The following is a 16,290-nucleotide window of genomic DNA, read 5'->3' as shown; positions in this document are numbered from 1 at the left end:
ATAAAAAGGTACTTAAAGTGCATTTCTAAAATACAGTATAGGAGGTTTAGTTTTGTTTTAAAATACCCAGGAAGCTCCAACACCAAGGACATGGTCTTAATGGACAAAATAAAAGATAACCCTCTCCTTCCTTTCAGTGTGGAACATTAAACTCCCGGTTTCACGCTCATTCTCTCCAAGAACTGCCTATGGAATTCACTGCTGACGCTCATGCTCGATGGGCTGGCAGGCCCTCGGCATCGATGCCTCGTCCGCAGTGGTGAGCTCCAAGAGTTGGCTGACTCCAGGGCTTCACACACGCAGCAGGAAACCAGCAGGGGGCTTTTACCCATCCAGAGAAGGCAGATTTTTCCCTTCTTTCTCTGTTTCTAAAAAGAAATTTCTAACGTGTTGGGCTAGATCAAAAAAAAGAATGGAAATCCTTTTTTTTTTTTGCTTTGTTATGCTTTTAAAGAAAATCTCAATCTATTTTAGCCCAGTCAGGAAACTGATGTCTCAAACGTCAATAATGGGTGAAAAACTGTAACCGTTTGCCTTTGTCAGACCTGAAAACAGTAATGTCCATTCAAACTCCACACAAGAACCTGTTTTGCCACAGATTATATGCAGCTTTAAGAGATACCGATGCTTAAAAATAGAATTTTGCTCCTCTGATGATCTGTTACTCACAGAAAAATCAAGTCATCAGAAGCTCCTTGGAGTCTTTAGATAGTCTTTAGAAGAGTAGTTTATGCAACACAGCTGTAACATTACCAGCTTTGTGTTAAATAAGCATCTGTCTCTTCCTGCTTTTAAAGGAAGATCCCTTAATCACGTTTCTATCCAATGCCTGTATCGCCTTAGTTCATTTTCTGGCTTATCCAAAGCAAAGACTTAACAAACTAGTTTTCTTCTAGTTAAAAAAAAAAAAAAGAAAAATTAAAATGCTCTCAGTGTGTCACAAAACACCTAAATTGCTTCCAAACTGGTTCCGATTTCATTATAAACGGTGGTGATGGCAGCAACAACTTAGTGTTTAAAATTAACCTAATTCTTGAGATCGGCTTAGCTCCAGCTTGGGGAGCCCTCTGGCAGTCTTACTGATCCACACGCTGGAAGTGCATTATCATCCATTGCATAAGAAAGGAATATCACTATTTTAAGAGTCACACACAATTAAACAAGACAAAATCAGAAGAAAAAAAGAAAGAAACATCCCTATTCTGCTCCTGGGTCCCCAGGATGCTCCCTCACTCTGGCTTCCAGTTCAGAAATTGATTTGAGGACCATAGGAGATAGCACGAGCACAGGACTTAGCTTGAATACTATCTCAAAAATAGATAAAGATATATCCTAGCCCGTGTCAGGCTCCATCTCCCTGCTCCTTTGCCAACCATGCTTTGAGGACGTCTCATGCACTGCACTTGACTGAAGAACGAAAACCCCATAAAGCTAAAAAATTGCTCAACTGATGCCAGTCAGCTTTTGGCCACAGAATTTCCAATGCATGGCATGACCTGCTGAGGAGTGAGATGAATCCAAATGACCTTCTCGAGCTGCAGTGTGCCTACGTGCGTCTACTGTAATAGTGGAGCAAACCCCTTTCACCTTTCCCTCGAGAGGTCGGAACCCCAGGATGAAATTCCTGTCCGTTCCCCTGGATCACAGCTCGCCCTGTCAGTGCCCAAGGCAAGTCAAGAAAGTCTGAAACATAGTAAAAACCAAAAAACGTTTCCCCTACCTTCCCTAAAAAGCTAACTAAAAAGAAGATGAATTCGCTTCTCAAAAGGAAATTCATTCCACTTTCCTTTCTTGGGGCAAGGATCAAAACTTCGGCCACAGGAGAACTTACATGGTAGGTCAAGAACCAATACCACCAGGCTGATCTCCAAGAAGCCAGTTCTTAGACCCCACCGACAAGGACCACAGTCCACTTGATCCGTCCTCCAGGAAGGATTAATTCAGAGATGAAAACTAACTAGGGGCTTCTAGCTGATGAAAACTGTAGCATGGGAATTAGGAGATGCCCAACGGTTATTCCAACAGGAACCACAAGTGTCCTGCTGTCCCCTGGAGAATACTGCAAAGGATTCTGTGGGCAGAGGATGGTTTCCTACAAAGGGATGAGATGCCATCTGAGTATCACAGAGAAGAGGTGCTGCAGCACTATCCTAACATACAGCTGTAAATCTCTTCTAGGAGAGATGAGAACTGTTGCTGCAGGAACTCAGGAGTCAGGACTAAACACAAAAGAGGAGGCTCTGCTCTCCTGTGGTGACCTGAAAGTACTCTAAGGAACAACCACCGTGCTTCGTTTCCACTTAACACTCTCCATCTGTCAAATACAAAGCTGAGCAACTAAAACTTGAGGGATTATATCCAATCTTTCAGCGATGTGGTTCATTTTTCCTCACATCAGCACAAGTTCCTCGCTCAGTTCAGAGGCAGAGGAGGGAGTGTTAACGTTTTGGGAAAGAGCTGAAGCCAAGCACTGTTCACCTGCATACCACAGCAAGAGGTTAAAGGCAGATTATTCCAGCCCCTCTTGGTTTGTTCCCTACCCTTTCCCAGTTCTGGGGGCTCTGTTGGACCCCAGAAACTCAAACCCCTGCACCCAGTTCAAAATCCAATCTGCCCAGATAGATTTGTCCAATATCAGTTTTCAACAGAGTTTAAATTAGAAGATGGATCCAGAAAGCCTGAGGAGCTATTGCAGTTCCTGGCTGGGTAATGCCTAAACAGAAGAACTTCTCTTCCCCTGGCATTAGAACTTTGCCCTGAGGGAACCGATGACCACTGCCAAGTCACAAGTTGAATGAAAAACCTGCAGCAGTCTAGACGGACAACAATGGAGACCGAGACAGACACCAAAAGGTCAGTTGGAATGGGAAAACAACTGTTATAAGAAAAAATAAATAACCTTCTTTATCTTTTTTTTTTTGCCTTTTTTCTTTTTTTCTTTTTTTTTTCTTTTTTTTAGAGTCGTGCATAATCACTCCGTTTTTTTAATTTTTTTTTTTGTCTTTCTCCTTTTGTTTGGCCACATGCTACAAGTACAATTCTCAGTACAAGTGAAAAGAAACAAGGTAGGGTTAGAATACCTAGAAAATGTGCTGAGGGAGGTGGGAGGGAAGGGGTTGTTTAGCCACAGGATTACATACAAGAGAAACCGTCAAGAATCACAAAGAGAAAATGAGAGGTAACACTTTGTCTATTGGAAGGTGAGTTAGGGAGAACAGATGAGAACGTTACATGGACTCAATACTTCAGCTGGCCCGTGCGTCTCCGAGCCAGTTTTGACCTGTGTAAGAGAGAAGTAAAAAAGGATTTGTTGAATTCTGGAAGTTTATTTTTCTCCCTCCCCACAGTTTGTCCACCTCTTAAATCCTTTATAGCTGTAGTTTATTCCATATGTATAGGATGTAAAACACATCAAGAGCTGTAAGACAGACTTCTCGCTCTTGTGCTGTGCTTCTTATAAAAGAAGACAGGATCTTTAAAGGACTGCACTGTTCAGAAATTATCTGATGCTGCACAGTAGTAGTTTAGTGTTCAATCATTTTTATACTGGAAGGAAGAGCTACTGCGGCATGGTAAGATCTCTCCCGCAAGCAGGGGATGTCTGTGGCCTGTGTTAGAGGGGAGGCTTCTGGGGAAGTTCAAAAAAGGGAAGGAAATGAGAACTTCTGCTTTGGCTCACGACTGACAGAATGATGTGGTCATCCAGACCCAGCCAGCAGCAAGAAGCTTTATAAATCTGTAACGCAGCCATACAAGAAAACCATTTTGTGGCCTCAAAAGGTAGTATTGCATGAAGCACACCACACACGTCTGACCTGGATGCATCTGTTAATAATGTCACAAGCCACTGCATTTCCTGAAACGCAGGGCTTGTTTGGTTTAAGTTTTTTTGTGGCCCATGCTCCTCCCTCCTTCAGTGCACCCATCTGGTCAAATTCTTCAGAATAAGATTACCAAATCTGATTATCAAACTAGCTGCCTCCACGCTTCTGATTCTCACGATCTTTATTCTTTGCAGCACTGTCTGCCCACGAACTGCCTCTTACCGTATTGTGCCAGCAAGAAGTGGATTGAAGGCATATAACCAGTCATTCATGTCTTTGTCGTTGATGGCCTGGAGCAGGACTCCACGATGCTTTGTGCACACGCCAAATGTGTTGGGTGTCTGGAATAGTAAAGAATTTAAAATATTGAAGTCTACAAGCACAGAAGCTGAGGCACCCTTCATCTCTGAGGAAGGGTTTGCTTTGCCACATTCCTAAAACCCACAAGACCTACTCCAGTCTTTCATTTAAGTTTCACTGGTCATTTCCAGGACACTATTAAGTGAAATAGGGACAAAATATAGTACTAATTCATGAGTGTGGGCTTCAAGAGAGGCTGAGATGAACCAGTAAAGTTACTCTGATACCTTGCAGGACATTTGTGTGTGTTGAGTTTGTTTTTCTTGTATGAAACACACAACCCCAAAACACCACACAAACAACCCACATACACAGGTACCAATACATGCTCATAAAAGTAAAAGCAACGCAGTCTGTTTCAGTCTCTTATACTGATCAAAACATAAGAAACCCTGAACAAACTTTGTGGGCAGAATGATCAGATGCCAGACATTTCTCCAAGGCACAGATGCATTTTCCTCGGATCAAAGATGGCACACGGGACAGTATGGATGCACCACTGCCTGTAACGTTCCTGTTCTATGGGTAAATAAACAACAGCTCTCAGACTGACCTTCACCATTGCCTGTTGATCCTCACTGTATTCCACCTGAGCTGTGGATAAGTTTATGATTCCTCTTTCTACAGGATCTTTGTCACTGTTGTAAATAAAAACATAGGGACGGCGAACCACCACAAAGTGCTTGGCCCAGGAGCTGGAGAGCGGCTCCTTGAAGTGGAGGTATCCTTTCTTTGAGACCACAGAGCTGGAAAAACAAACCAAAACAAACCTACAGATAAATAGGAGAACATTTTCCCCTAAATAAGGCACCTACAGAGTAGGATCTCTATTAACTGAAAAACACCATGAAAGACACACAGTGGTTTTTTGTCTGCAAGTTGAATTTTGTCTTCAAGAACCATACAAAGGTTTGTCAGAAACAAGGACCTACAGAGATCTCTACTTCAGTGAACTTCAGTCATGGTTTTGATGATAACAGATAACATATTTAAGTCACTGGAAACGCTGTTGGTTAAGTAGATGCAGGGAATGAATGCTACAGAGGTAAATAGCAACACAACTTATCGATCCTGCCTCCATCTCACAGAAGCCCGCAGTTCTGCTATCACCTGTTCAATTTGCCTTCCTCAAATGGGGCAAAGAAACTCTAAATCTCAGAAAGCCTTTGTGACACCTCAGAATGCCATGCTCACATTACAATAGAAAAAACTTACCCTGGTCTAATTTCTTCAATATCAGGGACGAGGTTTAGGAATTCATTCTTTCCAGCTCTGGCAAGATATGAAGTTTCTACTGCAGGCATTAGCTGGAACTGTTCCACCTCATGACAGGGACTGGAGGCACGAGAATTTGCTTCTGGCGTCCTTTAGAAAAAAAAATAAACCAAGAAAACAAATGAAATCATAAGAAATCAACTGAGTGTGAACAATGTAATAAAATGCACCTACAGCAGAGCCTGTCTTACAGGTGTCATCCTCCAGACCAGATTATTTGCATGACACGGATCCTTTTGCACAAAATCAAATAGCATCTCCCTTGAAATCTGTGGAATAAATCTTACAGTAACTGCTAATAAGTTGTTTCCCTGCTCCTCCCTTGTTTCTCTTGCCAAACATAGTCACAACACAGATGGCTTACTATGGTTAGATGTAAAATGTACCATATTGTCCATGTTCCTCCTCTCAGGGATGTTAAACTGAGAAGGTACGAGGTACATGCCTTTCACTAAGTAGTTACTCCCAATTCAATCAAAAATCTCTTCTACAGATAGAACCGTGAAAGATAAACAGAGATTACTGGCCAAACTGGTTTATTCTGGGTTGTTGTTAGTAGGTCTTTTCAATGGACCTTGGAAAAAAACTTGTGGACTCTACACAGCGAAGACACGCTTGTCACTGGAATGACAAGCATCTGACTGTTCTTTCAGCACAAAAAACCCCTAACCAAACACTTCAAAAGAAGAAAACAGGCAAAAAAAAATTGTGCTGAGGGATTAGAGAAGATAAGACAAGGGGGCTGATACAGAGAAGCATCTGAAAGTAGGGAAAAGAAAGAAAAGAGGAGGAAAAAAGATAAATTCTAAAACATAGCGAAGGGATTTGAGAAGCACTGAGAAGAACTGCTTTTATATTAATACCCTAAACTCACTTCTGATCAATTGAACTACATCTTGAATCCACCAGAGAAGGGCAGGTAGATGAAGGTGTGAGGGTAGCGCTGCTGAAACTCGATACCGATGGGTCCCGCCCGATTGGAGAAATGTCTGACAACTGCAAGGACAGAGAGGCAAAATTTAACAGAGGAGGCATTTTTGTAGCTTCTGTTCGGTCCTGGCTAGAACATGGCCATTCACAGCGGAAGGCTGAGTTAATAGAAAGGTATTTCTGTCAGCCATTTCCTTACTCAACAGCCAAATTTTTGCACACAATCATCATAAACGATTCTAGGGGTGAAAAGCAAACGGCACTTCTGTAGACACAGCTTGTTATTAATGTCCTGCACTTCTGATTATTCACATTCTGACTTCCTCAAGAGAGTATCAGACCATACAGTTGGTGTCCTCTGTGCCCACAGCCAGAATTTTTGAAAGAGCTGATTTATCCTTTTACAGAGGGAAAGCGTATGTAGGGGAAGATAATAAGAGCACTCCCAGTCTGCTAATAAACTAGAAGCTGTACTAGAGTCCAAGCTCACTCTATTTCTAATTCCTGAAACAGTGATTTATTTCTTCCTAGCGTAAACAGATCCCACAAACCACAAATCATAGAATCATAGAATAGTTTGGGTTGCAAGGGACCTTAAAGGCCATCCAGTTCCAATCTTCTGCCATGGGCAGGGACATCTCACATGGATCAGGGTGTTCAAAGCCCCATCCAACCTGGCCTTGAATCCCTCCAGGGATGGGGCAGCCACAGCTTCCCTGGGTAGAACCTCACTACCCTCACAGTGAAGTAATTCTTCCTTGTGTCTATTCCTTTATTACTATTTTACTACTAATATAGTGTATCATACTGCATTAAATACTTACCTTACAGTCACTGATGCTGTTGTACACCTGGTTAAATTCCCGATTAAAAGTGTGAGTAAGAAGCTGCAGACACTAAGGGAGATGGGGGAAAACAAACGACACAAAGAAGAGAACTTGACATTTAGATTTTCAGAGAAATTTGAACACAAAAGGCAATTTGCCAAGGCACACTTGGCAGCTTATGGAAGAATAAACACTCTAAATCGCTGTAAAAAATTCCAGATGGAGAGGGGAATAATCATTTCCCTTGATAAAATTAGAAAGTTTAATTTACAGACTACAAGTAAAGAAAGGGGAAGGAGGTACTGCCGTAGCACAAACCTCAGCACCAGCACTGGCTGGTAAGAATGGATTATTTCACTACAGAGCAAATTGAAATGAAATTCCCACAATACTGGGAATTCCCCATGTGAGCTGAGAAGCTCATTATTAATCTTTTTTGGCACTCCAATTTAGACCTGTGATACTTTTCTCATGTAATACCTTAGTGGCCAGCTCTTTCTCCCGATCCACCAGGCTCTCGATGTCTGCCGAGTCGTAGCCGCTGCTCTCACTGGGCGTTACAGCACTCTCAAATGTCGTAGTTGAAATTTGTGAGGAGATGCTGGTGGAGGTACTGAGAGTTCCACTGCTCAGACTGGGAGACAACGAATCACTCAGGGACTTCGGGATGCTGTCACCAAGCTTTTCACGAAGCAGAAGGAAATGTCGGGTTTTTTCCACCTAGTAAAAAAGGAAATCAGTATCATCTGGTCCAGGATGTTGCCTACTTTAAAGGCACTGAATTCTTATGCATTACCAGTAAACATTTTCCCTGGGGAGAAGAGTTTACAGTGGCACTGGAAGTTCAATCTGCCTTTGTTGACTACACTGAGATTCTGAGCTGAAGGTTCTACGCAGCAGCCAGCCACAAATTTTCTGTCTTCTCTGTAGAAGAACTTATTTCAATCTTGACTTTGAGAATAAACTCCCATTTGGAAACTCATTCAGCTCAGAAGGTCTCACAGCAGGTGGACTAAAGGCGAGTTCAAAGGTACAGTTGTGCTTTTTCTTTCACTCCTCCTGTCTCTTTACTCACCTCATGCAGCAGCTCCAGCTTCTCCAGTTCCCACTGATGCTCTAGGATGAGGCTGTCGCCCCTGGGCCTCCAACCTGCCAGGTTCTCTTCTCCTCGCACATACGCCACAGACGTATCCAGCACTTTCCTTCTCCTCCTCTGCATTCCTAAGCAGTAAAAAACAACGTAAGACATGTTAAAAACGTAACCAGATGGATGCCACTAAGAAATATTTACCAATTAACAATCTGGGAAGAACTGATACTTCTATTGTTTGGCTGGAAATACAAGAAGCGATGTTTTCATTAACAGTGGCCACACATCCTGAAGAGATTTGATTTAGTCCAGATTTCTCACTTCACTCAGATAATTTCTATCGACTACGATATAATACCAACTCCTGTTCAGTCTGGTTCAACACAAGAATTTCAATTGCTAGGAAATTGCTTAAAGGAAAAAAATACAGTGATACTATGTGAACTATATTCCTTCCAAGTTATCAACCTCCATCAGATATCAGCAATACCTTCAAAAGATGAAGAGAAAACTCTTTTGCTGCAAAACCAAGTCTCAGCTGTGTTAGTTATGAGCCATGCAATATGCCCACAGGTCTGTGACCTGGGTACACACCCAGTTTCTCGATCTACTCATTGCAGAAAACGTAAAGTTTCCAGTAAATCCTCGGTTCATCAATTTTAAACACAGACCCAAGCACAAAGTAAAAGCCTGCGTAAGTTTTTCATGGAATAGCACCGTTCCACTGCTCTGATGAAACACGGAAACTGCTTCCCATGAGGACAGAAGGGTTTAACTCCCTTCTGCCTATCAAAGTTCCTTTAGTATTTCATTTGACAGTGTTTTTATCGCTTGAATACCCAGTTGCTGCTCACCTGGACTTCCCGTGTCTGCCATTTTGCATAAACTTAGTTCATAGATCCCGGTTACTCGATTGCTGTTCACAAGAAACCAGAGAGGAAAAACCACACAGTTATCTTCAGAAACAATGTGTAATAGCTTTATTTAAGTGATCCTCAAATCAGAAGTTCAAATGTAGCTGTTTGTTAGAACTACATCTAAATTCTAATCATAAAATAGCCAGAACAGATTGCAAGATCTCTAAAAATGGCATTTCCCCCACGTTCTCCCCACCCCCCAATAGACTCGTAGAGCAGCTGCTGCGGTAAATTCCAGGCCAGGCTCAGGGTCATTTATGTGCAAGCTTGAAAAACAGATCTCTCTTCCCAACTGTTCAGTCAGAAGGCTGGAAAGGGGGTCAATAAAGAGAAAAGTCAGAGTTTCACTGAAAAAAAATGCAAGAAAGAATGTTCAAGACCAGTCTGGAGAACTACAAGTAGGCGCACTTTCAAGGAGGAATTAAAGAAAACTAAGCTACATTCTCCCCGTGCCTTCTAAGAGAAAAAAAAACGTATGCTGACATAAGACATTGATACCAAAATCAGTAACTGAACTTACGAATCTGGAGATTTGGAGTAGCCACTGCCAAAGAGATTGCGTAGTGACCGGGGTGGGGAGATCTTGGCATCTCGTGAGTAGAAGACCATACAAACGTCCTTTGTTACAACGGCAGGCTGGATGCAGTGGTCAAGCTAAGAATAAAAACAGTAATGAATGAGTGGCTGCAGACAACAATGCCAAGTTATACTGCTTCCCTCTTTCTGTGGGACAGCTTTTTCTTGTTTGGGTCTTTGGTGAAGGGATTTCATATATGTTTCTGTGAAAGACAACTGTCAAATTTCTTGATGTATTTAGTGTGTGAAATCATTGTACTACACAAAACATCAGCGTCTTGCACGCAAAGTCAAGGGCAAGGCCAGTACTTGTAACCTTAGCAGTACTTACATAACAATGATCACTGATTTCAGTAGATTTTCAGCTACAAAGATGGATAAAATGAGGCACAGAAAGGTAATGAGATCACCACTGCCACTTCATGGTTGTTGCGAGGCAGTATTATATTGACATCAAGATGTTAAGTGTGAATACATTTTTCCACACTGTTTCCAGAAAACAAATAAAGGCTTCGGGGTTCAAAATCACTCAGTTTTATTTGAGCCCCAAGGAAAAAGGAAGGCACAGGTCTCTAACCTCCAGGTAAGCAGAGAGGGTCATATAGATCTTCTCTCCATACGGTGTCACTCGATTGAGGAGAAGGGAGTTATGCAAGGAGCTATCCCAAACTGCTTCAAACCGATAGAAAGTCCTGCAAAAAAGTACAGTAAAAGCTCAATAGTAAGAGTTTCTCTGCCTCCCTCTCATCAGTGGAAGGCATCTCTTCCTTGACATCATCCACTATGACTTTCTTGATCTCAATGGCTTAAACAACAAATACTTGACATACAGATAGAATCATAGAATCACCAGGTTGGAAAGGACCCACTGGATCATCGAGTCCAACCATTCCTAACACTCCCTTAAACCATGTCCCTCAGCACTTCATCCACCCGTTCCTTAAACCCCTCCAGGGAAGGTGACTCGACCCCCTCCCTGGGCAGCTGTTCCAGTGATCCAGATCTTCTCTTCTTTCCCAAGATCACTTCTGCCTCACATAGTGCGGCATGACAGACCACTGCCTGTTAAGAAAACCGCAAACTTTTGTGAGAAGTTTGTACGTGGAAAGAAAGGAGCTGAAACCACCACAGCAGTCAGGAAAGTTCATCTGTTCAAGTGAGAGACAGCATCACGCACAGAACAACTAAGTCATCAGGTCTAGAGTCACCAGGACACTCCTCTCTAATGGGGGCTTAGGAAAATCAGCTTTCTCCTTTCTCACAGGTAGAGCCTGATTTCATGTAGGTTCCTCTGCAAAGGAGTCCTATACCCTTATTAAGGAACTGAGCACGCTTTGCAGTTTTCTATACTGGTAACAGACAAACAAGGTACTAATTCTTCATCACCTCTATTCCATTTTCTTTCCAAACCCCCTTGCTGTTGAGGCTTTCCATCCCATTTTAGAATCATAGAACCTCAGAATAGTTTGGGTTGGAAGGGACCTTAAAGCCCATCCAGTTCCACGCCCCTGCCATGGGCAGGGACACCTCCCACTGGCTCAGGCTGCCCAAGGCCCATCCAACCTGGCCTGGAACCCCTCCAGGGATGGGGCAGCCACAGCTTCCTTGGGCAACCTGGGCCAGGGCCTCACCACTCTCACACAGTGAAGAAATTCTGAGCTACTACATGAAAACACCATGAACTGCGCAGACAAGTAATATAATTCGAGACAGTGCTAAATACTTTTTGCTTCTGAAGTAGCCACGCTCATATTACTTCTAAATGTCTTCCTTCTATTAAAAATCCTCTAGAGAAACACATTGTAAAGGCTAAATAATTAGTAACTTTAAAAGTACTGTAATAAACCTTATTTGAGTTAAATCAGGCAAATCACACATCAATCCTTTACAAATCTGTGCTGAGTCCCTATGCTTTAATCTTTCATCATTCTGCGTTACGAGAGCAGTTCTTTGAACTTTTAGCAAGCTCCAGATCTATTGTCTGGGTGGAAGAAAAGGTGGTAAAGCCTGGATCTCCACAGATGGGACTGGCGGTGAACCCAGCCCCGGAATCAGCTCTGCACCATTCACCAAAAATGATTATCATCATCACAACAGGTGTAAATGTTCATCAGCGCAGAACTAAATGCCTCTCTTTAACAAAATGATGATTCTTGGATGAATAAGTTGAAGCCAAACACAGCTTCGGGACAGCTACTTGACTGGATTTTGTCCAGCCAGGAAGTTAAATATGCAGTCTTGCCTGTCCAAAGCGGAACTTGCTAGAATAAAGAGAGACAAAAACCAGACATGAGCAAACTTCTTTCAGCTTGGCCAACAGCGCAAGGAGGAAAATGGAGAAGAGAACAAGCAAATCATGGAAAACAGGAGAAACAGGCTAAAGGCACCGATGTGTAGTTAGAACTGATTTTTATGTGGATTTTAGCATTAGGGAGAGGTGGTGAATTGAGAGCATTGAAGATTTAAGTCTTCTCTTTTTCAAAGAGGCAGCAGACAGAAAGCTGAGTGCGAATTGTCCCAGCCCGGGCAGCCTGGCTGTGATCCAATCTGGTGGGTGAAAGAAGAATCCAGTCTGAGCAGCTACTGCATGTCTGGTTTCTCTGCCAGCTGGTAAACTACGAAGTAGCAACTACATGGTTAAATTTCAGCTACAAATCCAACCTAAGAACCAAGGCTGAATGCCAGTCACATGGCAGCCACCGCTTTTTGTTCAGTGCAATTCTAGTTAGAATTTCAAGTAACCTAATCATTCAGTCCTTGACCTGGTACTTCAAACGTGGCAAGCATTACAGAGTTAGAGACAGTAAGAACCTCCAAATTTAGTTCTTTGATACAGAACAAAGGAAGAAAATGGCAAGGACTACAAATAGGAACTATATTCTGATGGCATATTTTAAGAATCAGAAAGACTGAACAAAGGAAGCTCTCTCACATGTGAAGGAACGTTTACCTTCACAAGTTTGCCAATGAATTATACCTGAATAAACCCCTGAGACAAAGGAAGAGGAGGGATACTACTTCTGGAAGAGCTAAGAGGAGCGCTAACAGAATTCAGTGAAGCTAAAAGGAAGTGGCATCAATGCAAACAGGACATAAAGCATTCTATTCTCAAGAAGCTTTATGTACAAAGGAAGCAAACAGAAAATACCTAGGCATATCCTTATCAAGAAAGAGCCTGTAAAAACATAGAGAGACTTTCAGTTAGTGCAGCCAAAAGCAGAACAGAAAAGCAACAGCTCAGAGGAACAGAACAAGGAGAATTAAAAAAACCAAACACACACACACAAAAAACACCACCAACAAAACAAGTCTGCAGACAGTGAGCAAACATAAAACACAGCCCTTACCAGGGCTTACAATCCCACTCCATCACCCTGCCATGTGCTCATCCCACAATTTAAACCTTGGCATTTTGGTAGGAGGTGGCCAACAGCTTCACTTCACTCACATTCACCCTTCATCCCAGTGACCCTAGAGCTTTCCAACTGCAAATCCAATAGTATCAGACTGGAAACTAGCAACAGTCCTCTTATTCTTCCAGTTACACTTATTGATTAATTCACAGAATCATAGAATATTTTGGGTTGGAAGAGATCTTAAAGATCACCCAGTCTCAACCCCCTGCGGTGGGCAGGGACGCCTCCCACTGGATCAGGTTCGAATTCACTAGGAATAAAATCCCCACTTCTCAGTGGAAGGCAAGGAAGAACTGCTAAACCGAAACCACCCAATGCTGTATGCGTTTATGGACAGTAGGTGGCAGGAAAACATTCAGTTGGTAGGAGCAGTGTCCTGAATCCACCTTTAATATCGCCGTGGTATGTCTACATCCAAGCGTCTAATGGAGAAGGAAGAAGCCATTTCGGCGCCCAGAAGGACACCGCCTCCAGCATTCAGCAGCTGCAGCAGAGATGGGCTCCAAAACAACCCCCTCCCCTCCAGAAGCACTCATTCAGAGTTAGATTTCAGAGATATTCCTGCTTTGCACCAGCTAAACACAGCCAGGGAGTGGTCAAGTGACTTGGCTGATGTCAGAGTAGGGAGAGGCTGTGCCGGCAATGCCGCATTCTGCTTCACTGCCCTTTGTTGCAGACACTGGAGCAAAACAATGTGGAGTCTGACTGGTCTTTACAGCACCATATCCTAATGAGGAGATGCACGCAGCCAGAAACGTCCAAGACAGGGGCTTTGCTGTAGCCCAAATGACTGCAGCTACATGGAATAGACCCCCCCCCTGCTTACTGGAACTGGAGTCAATTTGTGATACATCTATATAAATCCACAAATTATTAAGTTCAACTTACAAAGCACAGCTCTTGCTTAAATTGTCACGTGCTTGTTCCAGGAATAATACAGGTATGTACATATCCATAAATATAGCCCCCAAGACTGCCCCTGTATTCTAGCAGCAAAACTTGAAGTCAGTTTAGAAGTTCTAGGTTAAATTCCAAGACTCTCTTAAGCTGATCCTTTCCATCATCCCTTTATGGTCTGACACATGGGGAGTCATTCATATGCATTATTAAGGAATTCTCCGTGTGGGTCAATTCTTCTTCAGCAAGAATTTACAGTAACATTCCTTCTCTCTTGGTATGCCATGCGCCCATAGAATTCTACACTTAATTAGCAACATTCTCAGCTTCCCAAATATCCTGCCAATACCTCAAAGGTCAAAGACATTTTAGATTCCTGCCAGAGTGCCCACTTTAATCACTTACCTATTGGAGCTGTGAGAGGACTTCAGGTATTTTGCAGAGATAATATTCAAAGACAGAATGGCATCCACAGCAGCTTCATCTACCTCTGCTTTATTTCTTATACGCCCTGAAAAAGAGTAGGAGTAGGAATGAATTAAAACTAAGCCTGAAACACAGAAGGAATCTGTGTTCCCAAATCTGGAATAGTTTGGGTTGGAAGGGATCTTAAAGATCATCCAGTTCCAACCTCCTGCCATGGGCAGGGGCACCTACCGCTGGCTCAGGCTGCCCAAGGCCCATCCAACCTGGCCTGGAACACCTCCAGGGATGGGGCACAGCCACAGCTTCCCCAGACAACCTGTTCCAGGGCCTCCTCACTCTCATCGTGGAGAAATTCCTCCTTATGTCCACTCTAAATCTGTCCCTCTCCAGTTTATACCCATCGCCCCTCATCCTATCCCCACAAGCCTTTATGAACAGCCCCTCTCCAGCTTTCTTATAGCCCCTTCGGGCACTGGAAGGTCGCTCTAAGGTATCCTCAAAGCCTTCTCTTCTCCAGGCTGAAGAAGCCCAACTCTCCCAGCTTGTCATCGTACGGGAGGTGCTCCAGCCCTCGGATCACCCTTGCAGCCTCCTCTGAACCCGTTCCAACAGCTCCAAATAATATTTCAGACGATGGGATTAACAAATGCTCTAAGTAGAAGTAACAAAACTTGGGTTTTTGCTCTGGATCTTTTTCAATGCTCACAAAGTCGACAGAATTTGATACGAAGAGAAACCACCATCAGTACTTTTCCTTTCTTACACAGCAACACGCAAAACAATTACTCACCAACAACCAGCTCTCGCACGTCTTTCCAGTGCAACTCGCTGCCCTTCTCATGGATAATGGTGACTGTGATTCTACGCTGGATTCCCTGGTAGAGTTCAAAAACAAAGCACTGGTGAAGTACTCTCTCCCCCCCACACACTAACATCATCTAGTTTACACTCAGACTGCAAAAGATGAAGCAAATAGGATCATTTATGTTAGTCTGTAACGGTGAACAAGCACCTAGGTTAGTTTTAGGGCCCTGAAACATGTAAGAGGAACATTATATCCTCCTATGTAACAGAAACCACATTTCCCCCTCCTCATCCCACACAAAGACATAGGGGTTTTAACCTAAAAGAGGCCTGAAATCATTGCTCCACTCTCAAAGAGCATATGTATGGTCCCTGGGATATAAGAGTTGACCACAAAAGCAAGAAAACACTTGGGTAATGTGTGCTTAAATATATTCCGCTCTTCCAAAGGTAGCGGACAACTGTCCAGGGAGAAAGAGCTCTGTGTGTAACTGTTTCAAAAGGCAGATGTTTGCCTACATTGTAGGTTTGGCAATGGAATCACAATGGCTGGAACTACTCTGGTTTGAACTGAAGTAACCGATGAGGACACCAGTAAATCCTGAAATGAGCAACATTTTAACTGGTTTTTTTTTTTTTTTAAGAAAATTATTGGAATATGACCATTATTCCTAAATTCAAATGATAGAATTATTTCTTCTAAGAAAGAAAGGAAACACAAGCCACAGGCAAACTCTATGAAAAGGAACTGACAATTTGAGAGCGGTAAAAACAGAACCTAAATCTATAAGAAACATGTTATTAGGATTACCTTTAGAATCCAGCTAAAGACAAATTACTATTAAGCATTATTACAGGCATTTAAAACACAACGAGACACGGTCATTTCACAGCTCTGTCTCATAGGCACAGAGTGAGAAAGAACCAATGAAAGCCGAGCCTGCATGA

General features: G+C 42.8%; 1 protein-coding gene across 20 annotated transcripts in view; it reads right to left on the bottom strand.

Annotated features, from left to right (window-relative positions):
- Window positions 1-1,684: 1,684 nt before the first annotated feature.
- KIF1B (kinesin family member 1B) overlaps window positions 1,685-16,290 on the bottom strand; it is a 90,357-nt gene continuing 75,751 nt past the window's right edge. For 11 of the 20 annotated variants that reach the window (XM_054085611.1, XM_054085617.1, XM_054085619.1 and 8 more), the window contains 14 exons: window positions 15,329-15,413; window positions 14,518-14,623; window positions 12,948-12,974; window positions 10,377-10,491; window positions 9,744-9,877; window positions 9,161-9,222; window positions 8,292-8,437; window positions 7,697-7,936; window positions 7,214-7,285; window positions 6,334-6,455; window positions 5,400-5,549; window positions 4,738-4,930; window positions 4,047-4,165; window positions 1,685-3,280 (listed from right to left, as the gene is read on the bottom strand). In XM_054085611.1, the coding sequence (XP_053941586.1) occupies window positions 3,238-3,280; window positions 4,047-4,165; window positions 4,738-4,930; window positions 5,400-5,549; window positions 6,334-6,455; window positions 7,214-7,285; window positions 7,697-7,936; window positions 8,292-8,437; window positions 9,161-9,222; window positions 9,744-9,877; window positions 10,377-10,491; window positions 12,948-12,974; window positions 14,518-14,623; window positions 15,329-15,413 (1,614 nt within the window). In that variant the 3' untranslated portion in view covers window positions 1,685-3,237. The remainder of the gene's footprint in view (window positions 3,281-4,046; window positions 4,166-4,737; window positions 4,931-5,399; window positions 5,550-6,333; window positions 6,456-7,213; window positions 7,286-7,696; window positions 7,937-8,291; window positions 8,438-9,160; window positions 9,223-9,743; window positions 9,878-10,376; window positions 10,492-12,947; window positions 12,975-14,517; window positions 14,624-15,328; window positions 15,414-16,290) is intronic. The other 9 variants (XM_054085613.1, XM_054085618.1, XM_054085633.1 and 6 more) reach the window with 1 other exon arrangement.

The sequence above is a fragment of the Cuculus canorus genome, chromosome 21 (assembly GCF_017976375.1).
Source record: "Cuculus canorus isolate bCucCan1 chromosome 21, bCucCan1.pri, whole genome shotgun sequence".
Classification (NCBI taxonomy): domain Eukaryota; kingdom Metazoa; phylum Chordata; class Aves; order Cuculiformes; family Cuculidae; genus Cuculus; species Cuculus canorus.
Note: the sequence above shows the minus strand (reverse complement) of the source record. Positions and strands in the feature narration are given on the sequence as shown.